The sequence below is a fragment of the Salmo salar genome, chromosome 26 (assembly GCF_965601325.2).
Source record: "Salmo salar chromosome 26, fSalSal1, whole genome shotgun sequence".
NCBI lineage: Eukaryota > Metazoa > Chordata > Actinopteri > Salmoniformes > Salmonidae > Salmo > Salmo salar.
In genome coordinates, this window is record NC_138316.1 from 56,042,501 (window position 1) to 56,064,360 (window position 21,860).

The 21,860-nt window shown below is 45.1% G+C and overlaps 2 protein-coding genes across 2 annotated transcripts in view; both read left to right on the forward strand.

Moving 5' to 3' along the window:
- Positions 1–2,926, forward strand: part of LOC106588063 (aminopeptidase N) — a 44,312-nt gene extending 41,386 nt beyond the window's left edge. Inside the window, 3 exon segments of the mRNA XM_045708629.2 lie at positions 1,082–1,163; positions 2,555–2,623; positions 2,625–2,926. Coding sequence (XP_045564585.1) covers positions 1,082–1,163; positions 2,555–2,623; positions 2,625–2,708 — 235 coding nt within the window. The 3' untranslated portion in view covers positions 2,709–2,926.
- A 15,186-nt stretch (positions 2,927–18,112) lies between these two features.
- The window catches only part of sv2ba (synaptic vesicle glycoprotein 2Ba), a 51,162-nt gene continuing 47,414 nt past the window's right edge, over positions 18,113–21,860 (forward strand). Inside the window, exon 1 of the mRNA XM_082969884.1 lies at positions 18,113–18,249. The gene's annotated coding sequence lies outside the window, so the exon portion shown is untranslated. The remainder of the gene's footprint in view (positions 18,250–21,860) is intronic.

Here is a 21,860-nt window from a genome sequence, read left to right on the forward strand (position 1 = left end):
GTGGCACCCTAATCCCTATATAGTACACTACCTCTGGTCAGATGTAGTGGCACCCTAATCCCTATATAGTACACTACCTCTGGTCAGATGTAGTGGCACCCTAATCCCTATATAGTACACTACCTCTGGTCAAAAGTAGTGGCACCCTAATCCCTATATAGTACACTACCTCTGGTCAGATGTAGTGGCACCCTAATCCCTATATAGTACACTACCTCTGGTCAGATGTAGTGGCACCCTAATCCCTATATAGTACACTACCTCTGGTCAGATGTAGTGGCACCCTAATCCCTATATAGTACACTACCTCTGGTCAGATGTAGTGGCACCCTAATCCCCTATATAGTTGTAACGGCTGTCTGGAAGAGGGGACCAAGGTGCAGCAGAGGATGTGTTCATCATTAGAATTATAATTCAATAAACAAGAGAACACTACAAAATGAACAAAAACGACAGCAAACAGTCCTGTTAGGAAAATACTCAGAACAGAAACAATTACCCACAAAACCCAAAGGAAAAACATGCTCCTTATGTGTGACTCCCAATCAGCAGCAACGAGCTTCAGCTGTGCCTGATTGGGAGCCACACACATGGCCCAAAACAAAGAAATACCAAAACATAGAAAAAGGAACATAGAACGCCCACCCAATGTAACACCCTGGCCTAACCAAAATAAAGAACACAAAAACCCCTCTCTATGGCCAGGGGCGTTACAATAGTACACTACCTCTGGTCAATAGTAGTGGCACCCTAATCCCTATATAGTACACTACCTCTGGTCAATAGTAGTGGCACCCTAATCCCTATATAGTACACTACCTCTGGTCAAATGTAGTGGCACCCTAATCCCTATATAGTACACTACCTCTGGTCAATAGTAGTGGCACCCTAATCCCTATATAGTACACTACCTCTGGTCAACAGTAGTGGCACCCTAATCCCTATATAGTTCACTACCCTCTGGTCAGATGTAGTGGCATATAGGGTCATGTTGTAGGCCAGTCTTTGGCTTGGGACTTTGTCAATGACTTTTTTTAACGTGTTTGAATTTTGACCATATTTATGTCTTCTCATGTTGTAGTTACGGAGGGGGGTCGTTGTCCTTCGCACGGCTCATTGAAGGCATCACCAGGCGCTTCTCCTCAGAGTTTGAACTGAAACAGGTAAAGGTCATTCAGAGCTTCTGTGTTTCTGCGCGAACTGCGATCGAACACCCCCCGGACGTCCAGTTGTCTTCCTGCTTGGTGATGTCATGCTGCTATAATTAACATTATAAAAGTGTTACCTCCTTACGCGTTAATAACAGGTAAAATGAGAGGAGAAAAAAAAGAAAAGTCTGGTTAACGAAAAGAAAAAAAAACAGCAGCACACTGGTGGTCCGGATGCTTCCAAACATTTAATGGATCTAGTCAGGGTGGATGCTGTCGTCATCTAGGAAACAGAAACTCTCAGGAAAAACATGGGCCAAATGTCCCCTTCAGAAATACATTAATACTGTCTTAATAACCTGTCAATTCTCTGGTCCTGTATATTTATACTGTCTTAATAACCTGTCAATTTTCTGGTCTTATAGGTTAATACTGTCTTAACAACCTGTCCATTATCTGGTCCTATAGATTAATACTGTCTTAACATCCTGTCCATTATCTGGTCCTATAGATTAATACTGTCTTAATAACCTGTCCATTCTCTGGTCCTATAGATGAATACTGTCTTAATAACCTGTCCATTATCTGGTCCTATAGATTAATACTGTCGTCATCTAGGAAACAGAAACTCCCAGGCAAACATGGGCCAAATGTCCCTTCCCTTTCAGAAATAGATTAATACTGTCTTAATAACCTGTCCATTCTCTGGTCCTATAGATTAATGCTGTCTTAATAGCCTGTCCATTCTCTGGTCCTGTATATTTATACTGTCTTAATAACCTGTCCATTCTCTGGTCCTATAGGTTAATACTGTCTTAATAGCCTGTCCATTCTATGGTCCTATAGATTAATACTGTCTTAATAACCTGTCCATTATCTGGTCCAATAGATTAATACTGTCTTAATAGCCTGTCCATTCTCTGGTCCTATAGATTAATACTGTTTTAATAGCCTGTCCATTCTCTGGTACTATAGATTAATACTGTCTTAATAACCTGTCCATTATCTGGTCCAATAGATTAATACTGTCTTAATAACCTGTCCATTCTCTGGTCCTATAGATTAATACTGTCTTAATAACCTGTCCATTATCTGGTCCTATAGATTAATACTGTCTTAATAACCTGTCCATTATCTGGTCCTATAGATTAATACTGTCTTAATAACCTGTCAATTCTCTGGTCCAATAGATTAATACTGTCTTAATAACCTGTCCATTCTCTGGTCTTATAGATTAATACTGTCTTAATAGCCTGTCCATTATCTGGTCCTATAGATTAATACTGTCGTAATAACCTGTCCATTCTCTGGTCCTATAGATTAATACTGTCTTAATAACCTGTCCATTATCTGATCTTATAGGTTAATACTGTCTTAATAACCCTGTACATTCTCTGGTCCTATAGTTGCAGCAGTTCATTGAGGAGAATGCAGAGCAGGGTTTTGGTTCAGCCACACTAGCAGTGGACCAGGCCCCTGGAGAGAACCAAAGCCAACATGAAGTGGGTCGCAGAGAACAAGAAAGACATCCTCACATGGTTCACTGTTAATTCAGCATAAATGATTAATACTGTGGACCAGGCCCTGGAGAGAACCAAAGAAAGACATCCTCACATGGTTCACTGTTAATTCAGCATAAATGTATTTGTGGACTGTTTGGAGATTAAATTTATATTTGGAGAATGCAGGTATGTTTAATAATTTAGAATGAATTATTTTTCTGAAATATTTGCTAAGAATCTTTACTGAGAACCAATAAAGTTTACATTTGTAAAAATGTATAGAATATATTGCATTGTGTAAAAAAAATTGAGAAGTTTGAGTCAGGAGACTGTGAAGTCAGACAGGATCAGCTTTATAATCAGTCTTTAAAGAAGAACTCTACAAGACAGGAAGAGAGGAGAGGAGAGGAGAGGAGAGGAGAGGAGAGGAGAGGAGAGGAGAGGAGAGGAGAGGAGAGGAGAGGAAGGAGGAGAGGAGGAGAGAGGAGAGATGGGAGGAGAGGAGGAGAGGAGAGGAGAGGAGAGGAGAGGAGAGTTTACATCATCCCTCTGAAACTGACAGTATCTCCCTTCATTAGTGGTCTATATCCTCTCTGTCATCGTCCCTCTGAAACTGGCAGTATCTCCCTTCATTAGTGGTCTATATCCTCTCTGTCATCGTCCCTCTGAAACTGGCATTTTACTAAATAGCATGAGATGGGTCTTAGAATGTCCCAGAATGCCCTGTGTTACAGAGACTGCACTGAGCCAGCTAGCCATGCCCCCCCCCCCCCCCCCCCCCCCCCGCCTCGTGCCAACGGTCAGAGGGAATCTGTTGTCTGTAATCCCAACATGGAAGCAAGCAGCTAGAGGACGAGCCCAGAGGATGAAGGGCAGAGAGACACAGCCAGGAGTAGGTCACTACAACTCCAACGCAGCTCAGTGTAGATCACATTCACCAAATTCACCACATTCACCTTACCGATGGCCTCGTGTGAAAGCCTTTGACTGTGAGGTTGAACTGCATAGTTTACACAACAATCTTACTGCTAAAGATCCCTGACAACTACAATGTCTTCTCCCACACGAGAGTATTTTATTTCTCTACGCTGTGTTGGGTCTGCAGTGGTGGGTCCACACAGAGTAACCCGTCAGTCACGCTGGTGCCAGTGTTCACGGTGGAATGTGATTGGTTGGCTGGATGGCTTGACGGCTGGGTGGGGAATGTAGAGGCGGGGCTTAGGGACGGAGGGGGAGGGGAGGAAATGGAGATTGGACACTGTGTTTGCTCTAAATTTAGCCAATGGCTCGGCTACGGTGGAGCTAATCCTCTTGGGCCTGAATTAGGATTACCAGACAGCTTTACCACTACGGAGCCTCTATGGAAACAATACTATACACAGGAAGTACCAGGCATACACAGGAAGTACCAGGCTGCTTTACCACTATGGAAACAATACTATACACAGGAAGTACCAGGCATACACAGGAAGTACCAGACAGCTTTACCACTATGGAAACAATACTATACACAGGAAGTACCAGGCTGCTTTACCACTATGGAAACAATACTATACACAGGAAGTACCAGGCTGCTTTACCACTATGGAAACAATACTATACACAGGAAGTACCAGGCATACACAGGAAGTACCAGACAGCTTTACCACTATGGAAACAATACTATACACAGGAAGTACCAGGCATACACAGGAAGTACCAGACAGCTTTACCACTATGGAAACAATACTATACACAGGAAGTACCAGGCTGCTTTACCACTATGGAAACAATACTATACACAGGAAGTACCAGGCATACACAGGAAGTACCAGGCAGCTTTACCACTATGGAAACAATACTATACACAGGAAGTACCAGGCTGCTTTACCACTATGGAAACAATACTATACACAGGAAGTACCAGGCTGCTTTACCACTATGGAAACAATACTATACACAGGAAGTACCAGGCTGCTTTACCACTATGGAAACAATACTATACACAGGAAGTACCAGGCATACACAGGAAGTACCAGGCTGCTTTACCACTATGGAAACAATACTATACACAGGAAGTACCAGGCTGCTTTACCACTATGGAAACAATACTATACACAGGAAGTACCAGGCATACACAGGAAGTACCAGGCTGCTTTACCACTATGGAAACAATACTATACACAGGAAGTACCAGGCAGCTTTACCACTATGGAAACAATACTATACACAGGAAGTACCAGGCATACACAGGAAGTACCAGGCTGCTTTACCACTATGGAAACAATACTATACACAGGAAGTACCAGGCTGCTTTACCACTATGGAAACAATACTATACACAGGAAGTACCAGGCATACACAGGAAGTACCAGGCTGCTTTACCACTATGGAAACAATACTATACACAGGAAGTACCAGACATACACAGGAAGTACCAGGCATACACAGGAAGTACCAGGCTGCTTTACCACTATGGAAACAATACTATACACAGGAAGTACCAGGCATACACAGGAAGTACCAGACAGCTTTACCACTATGGAAACAATACTATACACAGGAAGTACCAGGCTGCTTTACCACTATGGAAACAATACTATACACAGGAAGTACCAGGCTGCTTTACCACTATGGAAACAATACTATACACAGGAAGTACCAGGACATGCCTTTACCACTATGGAAACAATACTATACACAGGAAGTACCAGGCATACACAGGAAGTACCAGGCTGCTTTACCACTATGGAAACAATACTATACACAGGAAGTACCAGGCAGCTTTACCACTATGGAAACAATACTATACACAGGAAGTACCAGGCATACACAGGAAGTACCAGGCTGCTTTACCACTATGGAAACAATACTATACACAGGAAGTACCAGGCATACACAGGAAGTACCAGGCTGCTTTACCACTATGGAAACAATACTATACACAGGAAGTACCAGGCATACACAGGAAGTACCAGGCTGCTTTACCACTATGGAAACAATACTATACACAGGAAGTACCAGACATACACAGGAAGTACCAGGCATACACAGGAAGTACCAGGCTGCTTTACCACTATGGAAACAATACTATACACAGGAAGTACCAGGCATACACAGGAAGTACCAGACAGCTTTACCACTATGGAAACAATACTATACACAGGGACCAGCTACCAGGCACATACACAGGAAGTACCAGGCTGCTTTACCACTATGGAAACAATACTATACACAGGAAGTACCAGGCATACACAGGAAGTACCAGGCTGCTTTACCACTATGGAAACAATACTATACACAGGAAGTACCAGGCTGCTTTACCACTATGGAAACAATACTATACACAGGAAGTACCAGGCATACACAGGAAGTACCAGGCTGCTTTACCACTATGGAAACAATACTATACACAGGAAGTACCAGGCTGCTTTACCACTATGGAAACAATACTATACACAGGAAGTACCAGGCATACACAGGAAGTACCAGGCTGCTTTACCACTATGGAAACAATACTATACACAGGAAGTACCAGGCATACACAGGAAGTACCAGACAGCTTTACCACTATGGAAACAATACTATACACAGGAAGTACCAGGCTGCTTTACCACTATGGAAACAATACTATACACAGGAAGTACCAGGCTGCTTTACCACTATGGAAACAATACTATACACAGGAAGTACCAGGCTGCTTTACCACTATGGAAACAATACTATACACAGGAAGTACCAGGCAGCTTTACCACTATGGAAACAATACTATACACAGGAAGTACCAGGCATACACAGGAAGTACCAGGCTGCTTTACCACTATGGAAACAATACTATACACAGGAAGTACCAGGCTGCTTTACCACTATGGAAACAATACTATACACAGGAAGTACCAGGCTGCTTTACCACTATGGAAACAATACTATACACAGGAAGTACCAGGCTGCTTTACCACTATGGAAACAATACTATACACAGGAAGTACCAGGCTGCTTTACCACTATGGAAACAATACTATACACAGGAAGTACCAGGCAGCTTTACCACTATGGAAACAATACTATACACAGGAAGTACCAGGCATACACAGGAAGTACCAGGCTGCTTTACCACTATGGAAACAATACTATACACAGGAAGTACCAGGCATACACAGGAAGTACCAGACAGCTTTACCACTATGGAAACAATACTATACACAGGAAGTACCAGGCATACACAGGAAGTACCAGGCAGCTTTACCAGGCTCATGGAAACAATACTATATACAGGGAGTACCAGGTAATAACATGTCTATATACAGGGAGTACCAGGTAATAACATGGCTATATACAGGAAGTACCAGGTAATAACATGGCTATATACAGGAAGTACCAGGTATTAATATGGTTATATACAGGAAGTACCAGGTAATAACATGGCTATATACAGGGAGTACCAGGTAATAACATGGCTATATACAGGGAGTACCAGGTAATAACATGGCTATATACAGGGAGTACCAGGTAATAACATGGCTATATACAGGGAGTACCAGGTAATAACATGGCTATATACAGGGAGTACCAGGTAATAACATGGCTATGTACAGGGAGTACCAGGTAATAACATGGCTATATACAGGGAGTACCAGGTAATAACATAGCTATATACAGGAAGTACCAGGTAATAACATGGCTATATACAGGAAGTACCAGGTAATAACATGGCTATATACAGGGAGTACCAGGTAATAACATGGCTATGTACAGGGAGTACCAGGTAATAACATGGCTATGTACAGGGAGTACCAGGTAATAACATGGCTATATACAGGCAGTACCAGGTAATAACATGGCTATGTACAGGGAGTACCAGGTAATAACATGGCTACATACAGGGAGTACCAGGTAATAACATGGCTATATACAGGGAGTACCAGGTAATAACATAGCTATATACAGGGAGTACCAGGTAATAACATGGCTATATACAGGGAGTACCAGGTAATAACATGGCTGCATACAGGGAGTACCAGGTAATAACATGGCTGCATACAGGGAGTACCAGGTAATAACATGGCTATATGCAGGGAGTACCATGTAATAACATGGCTATATACAGGGAGTACCAGGTAATAACATGGCTATATGCAGGGAGTACCAGTACTGAGTCAATGTGCATTAAATATTTTTGAATGAATCTACACCCAATACCCCATAATGACATCACAATGCCCCATAATGACATCACAATGCCCCATAATGACATCACAATACCCCATAATGACATCACAACACCCCATAATGACATCACAACACCCCATAATGACATCACAATACCCAATAAGACAAAGCGAAAACAGGTTTTTAGAAATACCTTTTTTACATCAGTATTCAGACCCCTTTGTTAAGAGACTCAAAATTGAGCTCAGGTGCATCCTGTTTCCATCGATCTTCCTTGAGATGTTTCTACAGCTTGATTGGAGTCCACCTGTGGTTAAATTCAAATGATTGGACATGATTTAGAAAGGCACACACCTGTCTATATAAGGTCCCACAGTTGACAGTGCATGTCAGAGCAAAAACCAAGCCATGAGGTAGAACGAATTGTCCGTTGAGCTCCGAGACGAGATTGTGTCGAGCCACAGATCTGGGGAATTGTACCAAAACATTCCTGCAGCATTGAAGGTCCCCAAGAACACAGTGGCCTCCAGCATCAATAAATGGAATAAGTTTGGAACCATCAAGACTCTTACTAGAGCTGGCCTCCAAGCGTCACATCTGAGGGAAACCTGGAACCATCCCTACGGTGAAGCATGGTGGTGGCGGCATCTTGCTGTGGGGTTGTTTTTCAGCGGCAGGGACTGGGAGACTAGTCAGGATCGAGGGAAAGATGAACGGCGCAATGTACAGAGAGATCCTTGATGAAAACCTGCTCCAGAGCACTCAGGACCTCAGACTGGGGCGAAGGTTCACCTTCCAACAGGACAACGACCCTAAGCACACAGCCAAGACAATGCAGGAGTGGCTTCGGGACGCGTCTCTTAATGTCCTTGAGTGGCCGAGCCAGAGCCTGGACTTGAACCCGATCGAACATCTCTGAAGAAACCTGAAAATAGCTGTGCAGCGACGCTCCCCATCCAACCTGACAGAGCTTGAGAGGATCTGCAGAGAAGAATGGGATAAACTCCCCAAATACAGGTGTGCCAAACTAGTAGCGTCGTACCCAAGAAGACTCAAGGCTGTAATCGCTACCAAAGTTGTAAAAGGTCCATCACTCCAGTATCCCTGTCCCCTTCCCCCTATACATATCTACCTCCATCACTCCAGTATCCCTGTCCCCTATACATATCTACCTCCATCACTCCAGTATCCCTGTCCCCTTCCCCCTATACATATCTACCTCCATCACTCCAGTATCCCTGTCCCCTATACATATCTACCTCCATCACTCCAGTATCCCTGTCCCCTTCCCCCTATACATATCTACCTCCATCACTCCAGTATCCCTGTCCCCTATACATATCTACCTCCATCCCTCCAGTATCCCTGTCCCCTATACATATCTACCTCCATCACTCCAGTATCCCTGTCTCCTTCCCCCTATACATATCTACCTCCATCACTCCAGTATCCCTGTCCCCTATACATATCTACCTCCATCACTCCAGTATCCCTGTCTCCTTCCCTCTATACATATCTACTTCCATCACTCCAGTATCCCTGTCCCCTATACATATCTACCTCCATCACTCCAGTATCCCTGTCCCCTATACATATCTACCTCCATCACTCCAGTATCCCTGTCCCCTGTCCCCTATACATATCTACCTCCATCACTCCAGTATCCCTGTCCCCTTCCCCCTATACATATCTACCTCCATCACTCCAGTATCCCTGTCCCCTTCCCCCTATACATATCTACCTCCATCACTCCAGTATCCCTGTCCCCTTCCCCCTATACATATCTACCTCCATCACTCCAGTATCCCTGTCCCCTTCCCCCTATACATATCTACCTTCATCACTCCAGTATCCCTGTCCCCTATACATATCTACCTCCATCACTCCAGTATCCCTGTCCCCTTCCCCCTATACATATCTACCTCCATCACTCCAGTATCCCTGTCCCCTATACATATCTACCTCCATCACTCCAGTATACCTGTCCCCTTTCCCCAATACATATCTACCTCCATCACTCCAGTATCCCTGTCCCCTATACATATCTACCTCCATCACTCCAGTATCCCTGTCCCCTTCCCCCTATACATATCTACCTCCATCACTCCAGTATCTCTGTCTCCTATACATATCTACCTCCATCACTCCAGTATCCCTGTCCCCTATACATATCTACCTCCATCACTCCAGTATCCCTGTCCCCTTCCCCCTATACATATCTACCTCCATCACTCCAGTATCCCTGTCTCCTATACATATCTACCTCCATCACTCCAGTATCCCTGCACATGTAAATATGGTCCTGTAACTGACTTTTTAAATAGTTCCTGTATATAGTATGCTTACTTACTGATATTATTGTGTATTTCATATTTCCTATTCTTATTTATTGTGCTTTTTTTTCTTCTAGTAATACATTGTATTGATTATAGTATTTTGGGGGTTTTGAGTTTGCAATAAAGACATTTCATCGTACTTGTGCATGTGATGTTAAAACTTGAAACTTGAAGCATATTGTCGTGGATGATCTGGCCAACCACCGTTGACTCGTCAGCAAACCTGATGATGGTGTTGGAGTTGTGCGCGGCCGTGCAGTCGTGGGTAATCAGGGAGTACAGGACTGGACTGAGCACGTACCCCTGAGGAGCCCCTGTGTTGAGGATCAGCGTGGGTAATCAGGGATGCAGTCGTGGGTAATCAGGGAGTACCTGTGTTGAGGATCAGCGTGGGTAATCAGGGATGCAGTCGTGGGTAATCAGGGAGTACAGGAGGGGACTAAGCACGCACACCCTGAGGGGCAGTTTGGTGTAAGTGTTGTTACCTATCCTTACCACATGGGGGGCGGCCCGTCAGGAAGTCCTTGATCCAGTTGCAGAGGGAGGTGTTTAGTCCCAGGTTCCTTAGCTTAGTGATGAGCTTTGAGGGGACTATGGTGTTCAACGCTGAGCTGTAGTCAATGAATAGCATTCTCACATAGGTGTTCCTCTAGTCCAGGTGTGAAAGGGCAGTGTGGAGTGCAATAGAGATTGAGCCATCTGTGGATCTGTTGGGGCGGTATGCGAATTGGAGTGTGTCTAGGGTGTTCTGGGATGATGGTGTTGGTGTGAGACATGACCAGCCTTTCAAAGCACTTCATGGCTACAGATGTGAATACTACGGGGCGATAGTCAATTAGACAGGTTACCTTGGCGTTGTTAGGCACCGGGACTATGGTGGTCTGCTTGAAACATGTTGGTATTACAGACTGGGTCAGGTTGAAACATGTTGATATTACAGACTGGGTCAGGGAGAGGTTGAAACATGTTGATATTACAGACTGGGTCAGGTTGAAACATGTTGATATTACAGACTGGGTCAGGTTGAAACATGTTGATATTACAGACTGGGTCAGGTTGAAACATGTTGATATTACAGACTGGGTCAGGTTGAAACATGTTGGTATTACAGACTGGGTCAGGGAGAGGTTGAAACATGTTGATATTACAGACTGGGTCAGGGAGAGGTTGAAACATGTAGATATTACAGAGTGGGTCAGGTTGAAACATGTAGACATTACAGACTGGGTCAGGTTGAAACATGTTGATATTACAGACTGGGTCAGGTTGAAACATGTAGATATTACAGACTGGGTCAGGTTGAAACATGTTGATATTACAGACTGGGTCAGGTTGAAACATGTTGATATTACAGACTGGGTCAGGTTGAAACATGTTGATATTACAGACTGGGTCAGGTTGAAACATGTAGATATTACAGACTGGGTCAGGTTGAAACATGTAGATATTACAGACTGGGTCAGGTTGAAACATGTTGATATTACAGACTGGGTCAGGGAGAGGTTGAAACATGTAGATATTACAGACTGGGTCAGGTTGAAACATGTTGATATTACAGACTGGGTCAGGTTGAAACATGTAGATATTACAGACTGGGTCAGGTTGAAACATGTTGATATTACAGACTGGGTCAGGTTGAAACATGTTGATATTACAGACTGGGTCAGGTTGAAACATGTTGATATTACAGACTGGGTCAGGTTGAAACATGTAGATATTACAGACTGGGTCAGGTTGAAACATGTTGATATTACAGACTGGGTCAGGTTGAAACATGTAGATATTACAGACTGGGTCAGGTTGAAACATGTAGATATTACAGACTGGGTCAGGTTGAAACATGTAGGTATTACAGACTGGGTCAGGGAGAGGTTGAAACATGTTGATATTACAGACTGGGTCAGGTTGAAACATGTTGATATTACAGACTGGGTCAGGTTGAAACATGTTGATATTACAGACTGGGTCAGGTTGAAACATGTAGATATTACAGACTGGGTCAGGTTGAAACATGTTGATATTACAGACTGGGTCAGGTTGAAACATGTTGATATTACAGACTGGGTCAGGTTGAAACATGTTGATATTACAGACTGGGTCAGGTTGAAACATGTAGATATTACAGACTGGGTCAGGTTGAAACATGTTGGTATTACAGACTGGGTCAGGTTGAAACATGTTGATATTACAGACTGGGTCAGGTTGAAACATGTTGATATTACAGACTGGGTCAGGTTGAAACATGTAGATATTACAGACTGGGTCAGGTTGAAACATGTTGATATTACAGACTGGGTCAGGTTGAAACATGTTGGTATTACAGACTGGGTCAGGGAGAGGTTGAAACATGTTAGATATTACAGACTGGGGTCAGGGAGAGGTTGAAACATGTTGATATTACAGACTGGGTCAGGTTGAAACATGTTGATATTACAGACTGGGTCAGGTTGAAACATGTAGATATTACAGACTGGGTCAGGTTGAAACATGTTGATATTACAGACTGGGTCAGGTTGAAACATGTGATATTACAGACTGGGTCAGGTTGAAACATGTAGATATTACAGACTGGGTCAGGTTGAAACATGTTGATATTACAGACTGGGTCAGGTTGAAACATGTTGATATTACAGACTGGGTCAGGTTGAAACATGTTGATATTACAGACTGGGTCAGGTTGAAACATGTTGATATTACAGACTGGGTCAGGGAGAGGTTGAAACATGTAGATATTACAGACTGGGTCAGGTTGAAACATGTTGATATTACAGACTGGGTCAGGGAGAGGTTGAAACATGTAGATATTACAGACTGGGTCAGGTTGAAACATGTAGGTATTACAGACTGGGTCAGGGAGAGGTTGAAACATGTTGATATTACAGACTGGGTCAGGTTGAAACATGTAGATATTACAGACTGGGTCAGGTTGAAACATGTTGATATTACAGACTGGGTCAGGTTGAAACATGTTGGTATTACAGACTGGGTCAGGTTGAAACATGTAGATATTACAGACTGGGTCAGGGAGAGGTTGAAACATGTAGGTATTACAGACTGGGTCAGGTTGAAACATGTTGATATTACAGACTGGGTCAGGTTGAAACATGTTGATATTACAGACTGGGTCAGGTTGAAACATGTAGATATTACAGACTGGGTCAGGTTGAAACATGTTGATATTACAGACTGGGTCAGGTTGAAACATGTAGATATTACAGACTGGGTCAGGTTGAAACATGTTGATATTACAGACTGGGTCAGGTTGAAACATGTTGATATTACAGACTGGGTCAGGTTGAAACATGTTGATATTACAGACTGGGTCAGGTTGAAACATGTAGATATTACAGACTGGGTCAGGTTGAAACATGTTGATATTACAGACTGGGTCAGGTTGAAACATGTTGATATTACAGACTGGGTCAGGTTGAAACATGTTGATATTACAGACTGGGTCAGGTTGAAACATGTTGATATTACAGACTGGGTCAGGTTGAAACATGTTGATATTACAGACTGGGTCAGGTTGAAACATGTAGATATTACAGACTGGGTCAGGTTGAAACATGTAGATATTACAGACTGGGTCAGGTTGAAACATGTTGATATTACAGACTGGGTCAGGTTGAAACATGTTGATATTACAGACTGGGTCAGGTTGAAACATGTTGATATTACAGACTGGGTCAGGTTGAAACATGTTGATATTACAGACTGGGTCAGGTTGAAACATGTAGATATTACAGACTGGGTCAGGTTGAAACATGTTGATATTACAGACTGGGTCAGGTTGAAACATGTAGACATTACAGACTGGGTCAGGTTGAAACATGTTGATATTACAGACTGGGTCAGGTTGAAATATGTTGATATTACAGACTGGGTCAGGGAGAGGTTGAAACATGTTGATATTACAGACTGGGTCAGGTTGAAACATGTAGATATTACAGACTGGGTCAGGTTGAAACATGTAGATATTACAGACTGGGTCAGGTTGAAACATGTTGATATTACAGACTGGGTCAGGTTGAAACATGTAGATATTACAGACTGGGTCAGGGAGAGGTTGAAACATGTAGATATTACAGACTGGGTCAGGTTGAAACATGTTGGTATTACAGACTGGGTCAGGTTGAAACATGTAGATATTACAGACTGGGTCAGGTTGAAACATGTTGATATTACAGACTGGGTCGAGGTTGAAACATGTTGATATTACAGACTGGGTCAGGTTGAAACATGTTGGTATTACAGACTGGGTCAGGTTGAAACATGTAGATATTACAGACTGGGTCAGGGTGAAACATGTTGGTATTACAGACTGGGTCAGGTTGAAACATGTAGATATTACAGACTGGGTCAGGGAGAGGTTGAAACATGTAGATATTACAGACTGGGTCAGGTTGAAACATGTTGATATTACAGACTGGGTCAGGTTGAAACATGTTGGTATTACAGACTGGGTCAGGTTGAAACATGTTGATATTACAGACTGGGTCAGGTTGAAACATGTAGATATTACAGACTGGGTCAGGTTGAAACATGTTGATATTACAGACTGGGTCAGGTTGAAACATGTTGATATTACAGACTGGGTCAGGTTGAAACATGTTGATATTACAGACTGGGTCAGGGAGAGGTTGAAACATGTTGATATTACAGACTGGGTCAGGTTGAAACATGTAGATATTACAGACTGGGTCAGGTTGAAACATGTTGATATTACAGACTGGGTCAGGGAGAGGTTGAAACATGTTGGTATTACAGACTGGGTCAGGTTGAAACATGTAGATATTACAGACTGGGTCATGTTGAAACATGTAGATATTACAGACTGGGTCAGGTTGAAACATGTTGGTATTACAGACTGGGTCAGGTTGAAACATGTAGATATTACAGACTGGGTCAGGGAGAGGTTGAAACATGTAGATATTACAGACTGGGTCAGGTTGAAACATGTTGGTATTACAGACTGGGTCAGGTTGAAACATGTAGATATTACAGACTGGGTCAGGTTGAAACATGTAGATATTACAGACTGGGTCAGGTTGAAACATGTTGGTATTACAGACTGGGTCAGGTTGAAACATGTAGATATTACAGACTGGGTCAGGGAGAGGTTGAAACATGTAGATATTACAGACTGGGTCAGGGAGAGGTTGAAACATGTTGGTATTACAGACTGGGTCAGGTTGAAACATGTTGATATTACAGACTGGGTCAGGTTGAAACATGTAGATATTACAGACTGGGTCAGGGAGAGGTTGAAACATGTTGATATTACAGACTGGGTCAGGTTGAAACAGTGTCGACGGGCAGGTGCAGTGTACAGACTGGGTCGGGGAGGTTGAAACATGTAGATATTACAGACTGGGTCAGGTTGAAACATGTCAGTGAAGACATCTACTCTGTGTAAAGATGTCCTGTAGAGGGACATACCAAGTCCCAATGCTGGAGGGGTGCTGGGGTGGGGACTGACAGGCTGGAAGGGGTAGTAAACTCGCTGTAGCCCCTGTTGTTGCGTTGAGATGTTGTGATCTGTACTTGAGGAATTCTGGGACCTGGTTCTTGAGCCTACAGAGAGAGAGAGGTGAACAGTTTGGTACCTGTTTATCTGACTCATTGATCCTGAGAGTCTGGCCATCGGTCCGATACATTGATAAAACACTGATATAACATCCTCCTAGACCACCTATAGAGGCCAACCCTCCGTCTGGCCATCCACCCACCACACACCCACCGCACAACCCTCCGTCCACCCACCACACACCCACCGCACAACCCTCCGTCCACCCACCACACACCCACCGCACAACCCTCCGTCCACCCACCACACACCCACCACACACCCACCGCACAACCCTCCGTCCACCCACCATCCACCCACCACACAACCCTCCGTCCACCCACCACACACCCACCACACACCCACCGCACAACCCACCGACACACCCACCATCACACCCACCGCACAACCCTCCGTCCACCCACCATCCACCCACCACACAACCCTCCGTCCACCCACCACACACCCACCACACACCCACCACACACCCAACGTCTGGCCATCCACCCACCACACACCCACCATCTGGCCGTCCACCCACCACACACCCACCACACAACCCACCATCTGGCCGTCCACCCACCACACAACCCTCCATCTGGCCATCCACCCACCACACAACCCTCATTCTGGCCATCCACCCACTCACACACCCCTCCATCTGGCCATCCACCCACTCACTCACCCACCACACAACCCTCCGTCCACCCACCACACAACCCTCCGTCCACCCACCACACACCCCCTCCGTCTGGCCACACACCCACTCACACTGTAGCTGTATAACCTGGCTGGACTGTACCATGTTGTTAAGCAGGGGGAGGGTGGAGGCCTGTGTGGGGGAGGAGCCTGTAGCTGTATAACCTGGCTGGACTGTACCATGTTGTTAAGCAGGGGGAGGGTGGAGGCCTGTGTGGGGGAGGGGCCTGTAGCTGTATAACCTGGCTGGACTGTACCATGTTGTTAAGCAGGGGGAGGGTGGAGGCCTGTGTGGGGGAGGGGCCTGTAGCTGTATAACCTGGCTGGACTGTACCATGTTGTTAAGCAGGGGGAGGGTGGAGGCCTGTGTGGGGGAGGGGCCTGTAGCTGTATAACCTGGCTGGACTGTACCATGTTGTTAAGCAGGGGGAGGGTGGAGGCCTGTGTGGGGGAGGGGCCTGTAGCTGTATAACCTGGCTGGACTGTACCATGTTGTTAAGCAGGGGGAGGGTGGAGGCCTGTGTGGGGGAGGAGCCTGTAGCTGTATAACCTGGCTGGACTGTACCATGTTGTTAAGCAGGGGGAGGGTGGAGGCCTGTGTGGGGGAGGGGCCTGTAGCTGTATAACCTGGCTGGACTGTACCATGTTGTTAAGCAGGGGGAGGGTGGAGGCCTGTGTGGGGGAGGGGCCTGTAGCTGTATAACCTGGCTGGACTGTACCATGTTGTTAAGCAGGGGGAGGGTGGAGGCCTGTGTGGGGGAGGGGCCTGTAGCTGTATAACCTGGCTGGACTGTACCATGTTGTTAAGCAGGGGGAGGGTGGAGGCCTGTGTGGGGGAGGAGCCTGTAGCTGTATAACCTGGCTGGACTGTACCATGTTGTTAAGCAGGGGGAGGGTGGAGGCCTGTGTGGGGGAGGGGCCTGTAGCTGTATAACCTGGCTGGACTGTACCATGTTGTTAAGCAGGGGGAGGGTGGAGGCCTGTGTGGGGGAGGGGCCTGTAGCTGTATAACCTGGCTGGACTGTACCATGTTGTTAAGCAGGGGGAGGGTGGAGGCCTGTGTGGGGGAGGGGCCTGTAGCTGTATAACCTGGCTGGACTGTACCATGTTGTTAAGCAGGGGGAGGGTGGAGGCCTGTGTGGGGGAGGGGCCTGTAGCTGTATAACCTGGCTGGACTGTACCATGTTGTTAAGCAGGGGGAGGGTGGAGGCCTGTGTGGGGGAGGGGCCTGTAGCTGTATAACCTGGCTGGACTGTACCATGTTGTTAAGCAGGGGGAGGGTGGAGGCCTGTGTGGGGGAGGGGCCTGTAGCTGTATAACCTGGCTGGACTGTACCATGTTGTTAAGCAGGGGGAGGGTGGAGGCCTGTGTGTGGGGGAGGAGCCTGTAGCTGTATAACCTGGCTGGACTGTACCATGTTGTTAAGCAGGGGGAAGGTGGAGGCCTGTGTGGGGGAGGAGCCTGTAGCTGTATAACCTGGCTGGACTGTACCATGTTGTTAAGCAGGGGGAGGGTGGAGGCCTGTGTGGGGGAGGGGCCTGTAGCTGTATAACCTGGCTGGACTGTACCATGTTGTTAAGCAGGGGGAGGGTGGAGGCCTGTGTGGGGGAGGAGCCTGTAGCTGTATAACCTGGCTGGACTGTACCATGTTGTTAAGCAGGGGGAGGGTGGAGGCCTGTGTGTGGGGGATCGTGACGTTGGAGACTAATCCCCTGGTCTGTAAATCTGCCGGCTGATAGATAAACTGATGTGTTGAATCTGCCTTTACAACTCGAATTTCCCTGGGGATATTGAATCTCAATTCTGGATATTTATTAATTGACTTTAATGCCAAGGGAATGCCAAGTCTGGTAAGAAAATTATTGATTTATTTATTTATTGTATTGTTTTGTCCGTTTCACCTTTTGAAAGTCAAATGAAATGACATCCCATGTTACACTACATGTTGAGTCGCTTTCCAGTGAAGAGGACAGGAAGTACAGGTACTGGTGGAATAACAATACTGATCGTTACAATGAAAGAGTCCATTTATTTCCCGTTTTCAGTCTCCTTGCAGTGCTGTGTCTGTTGAGCTGTAAACTCAGAGTCTAGGAGGAGAAATGTGGGTCTTTTTCATATATAAGAAAAGAAAAACATTTGGGAAGTGTGATATTTTAATGGTAAAAAAAGTGATATTCTATCCCATAGGAAGGTAATACTGCATTACACTCCGAGGCCACATCAGGACGTCCCGTTCGGATATAACAGTCGGACGTAAACTTGATCAACTGTAAAATACCTCGCTGATTTCCACCGTCATTTACATCAAAAAAAAATATAAAATATATATATATATATATATATATATATATATATATATATATATATAATGTCACAGCCATTCCAATAGAGTCATCTGTCATTATGTATATTCTCTCCTTAAACAAAATAAGGATTTAGTTGAGGAGGTGCAAAGGGGACGATGTAATGTATGAACTACAGTACAGGGAAGTAGAAGGATTCCCCTTTGACCTCTCCGTGTCCAGTATGAACTACAGTACAGGGAAGTAGAAGGATTCCCCTTTGACCTCTCCGTGTCCAGTATGAACTACAGTACAGGGAAGTATTCCCCTTTGACCTCTCCGTGTCCAGTATGAACTACAGTACAGGGAAGTATTCCCCTTTGACCTCTCTGTGTCCAGTATGAACTACAGTACAGGGAAGTATTCCCCTTTGACCTCTCCGTGTCCAGTATGAACTACAGTACAGGGAAGTATTCCCCTTTGACCTCTCCGTGTCCAGTATGAACTACAGTACAGGGAAGTAGAAGTATTCCCCTTTGACCTCTCCGTGTCCAGTATGAACTACAGTACAGGGAAGTATTCCCCTTTGACCTCTCCGTGTCCAGTATGAACTACAGTACAGGGAAGTATTCCCCTTTGACCTCTCTGTGTCCAGTATGAACTACAGTACAGGGAAGTAGAAGGATTCCCCTTTGACCTCTCCGTGTCCAGTATGAACTACAGTACAGGGAAGTAGAAGGATTCCCCTTTGACCTCTCCGTGTCCAGTATGAACTACAGTACAGGGAAGTAGAAGGATTCCCCTTTGACCTCTCCACGCCATCAGGGACCTGTTGAGCTCAGCGTGAACTTCCTGTTACAGTAGGACACTTCCTGCATTACCGCCAAACATGTCCACATTCTACCTGAACATTTAGAACGGCCACATACATACAATGCCCTTCATATTGGCTCTGTGCCCTCAACTGACTTGTCTCCTTCTGATGACATCACTACCCACTCCATGTGTGTTTTCAGCCATGTCACACTACATTACGTCTCATCGTTATCGATACCAGGTCCATTTATGAGAGGTTGGGTAGTTCTCAGAGGTTGGTTTCCAAATGGAACTTGCCTTTTTAAACATTGTAGGATAAACTTGCAGAGTAAAATAGCATTGAAGACGGACTCTAACGTTGTAATGCATACATGTAGCTCCCAGCTGGACCTGCCGTGCTATCAGACAGGACACTGAAGATGAACACTAGAAACGGACAGAAACTAACCAGTCGCCTTCACGTGGACATGCTTTAACTCATGATGTACACTTCCTGTTATTTGATGAAACAGAACAGCAACAGGAAGTCCTCGTCATCTGTCCAGGAGTCTAACTGTTGTTCCTTTTCATCTTGATTGGAACGTCTAATCACTCTGATTTAACACTGACTCTGTGACAGGGAAGCTGGAAACTGATTATAGGTATTTCCTTGCGCATTTCCTATGTAAAAACATGTGAACCTTGTCAAACTATCAAGAGTTAAATGATTTGAGAAGACAGAAGTAGTATAATTCAACATTCTGCAACACCCATCCTTGAACTGATAGGCACAATAGAGTCTCTTAAGGATCTGCCCCCTTTTTAAAAAAGAAATTCACCTAAAGTGTCATACCCAAATCTAACTTCCTGTAGCTCAGGCCCTGAAGCAAGGATATGCATTTTCTTGGTACCATTTGAAAGTAAACACTTTGAAGTTTGTGGAAATGTGAAAGGAATGTGGGAGAATATAACGCAATAGATCTGGTAAAAGATAAACCAAAAAAAACGATCTGTTATTTTATATTTTTTTGTACCATCATCTTTGAAACGCAAGAGAAAGGCCATAATGTATTATTCCAGCCCAGGTGCAGTGTAGATTTTGGCCACTAGTTGGCATCAGTGTATGTGCAAAGTGTTATACTGATCCAATGAACCATTGCATTTCTGTTTAAAATGTTGTATCAAGACTTCCCAAATGTGCCTAATTTGTTTATTAATAACTTTTCATGTTCAAAACTGTGCACTCTCCTCAAACAATAGCATGGTATTCTTTCACTGTAATAGCTACTGTAAATTGGACAGTGCAGTTAGATTAACAAGAATTTAAGCTTTCTGCCCATATCAGATATGTCTATGTCCTGGGAAATGTTCTTGTTACTTACAACCTCATGCTAATTGCATTAACCTACGTTAGCTTAACTGACCCGTGGAAGGGACACCGATCCCGAAGAAGCTCTAGCAGAGAAGCCGTGGATAGAGGACACAGGGGAAATCTAGCAGTGGACACAGGACCCAGGGGAAGGGTAGTGGTGGATACAGGACCCAGGGGAAGGGTAGTGGTGGATACAGGACCCAGGGGAAGGGTAGTGGTGGATACAGGACCCAGGGGAAGGGTAGTGGTGGATACAGGACCCAGGGGAAGGGTAGTGGTGGATACAGGACACAGGGGAAGGGTAGTGGTGGATACAGGACACAGGGGAAGGGTAGTGGTGGATACAGGGAACAGGGGAAGTCTAGCAGTGGATACAGGACCCAGGGGAAATCTAGCAGTGGATACAGGACCCAGGGGAAGGGTAGTGGTGGATACAGGACACAGGGGAAGTGTAGTGTTTGATACAGGGGAAGGGTAGTGTTTGATACAGGACACAGGGGAAGGGTAGTGGTGGATACAGGACACAGGGGAAGTGTAGTGTTTGATACAGGACCCAGGGGAAGTGTAGTGTTTGATACAGGACACAGGGGAAGGGTAGTGGTGGATACAGGACCCAGGGGAAGGGTAGTGGTGGATACAGGACCCAGGGGAAGGGTAGTGGTGGATACAGGACACAGGGGAAGGGTAGTGGTGGATACAGGACACAGGGGAAGGGTAGTGGTGGATACAGGGAACAGGTAGTGGTGGATACAGGGAACAGGGGAAGTGTAGTGGTTGATACAGGACCCAGGGGAAGGGTAGTGGTGGATACAGGACACAGGGGAAGGGTAGTGGTGGATACAGGACACAGGGGAAGGGTAGTGGTGGATACAGGACTCAGGGGAAGGGTAGTGGTGGATACATGACCCAGGGGAAGTGTAGTGTTTGATACAGGACCCAGGGGAAGGGTAGTGGTGGATACAGGACTCAGGGGAAGGGTAGTGGTGGATACATGACCCAGGGGAAGTGTAGT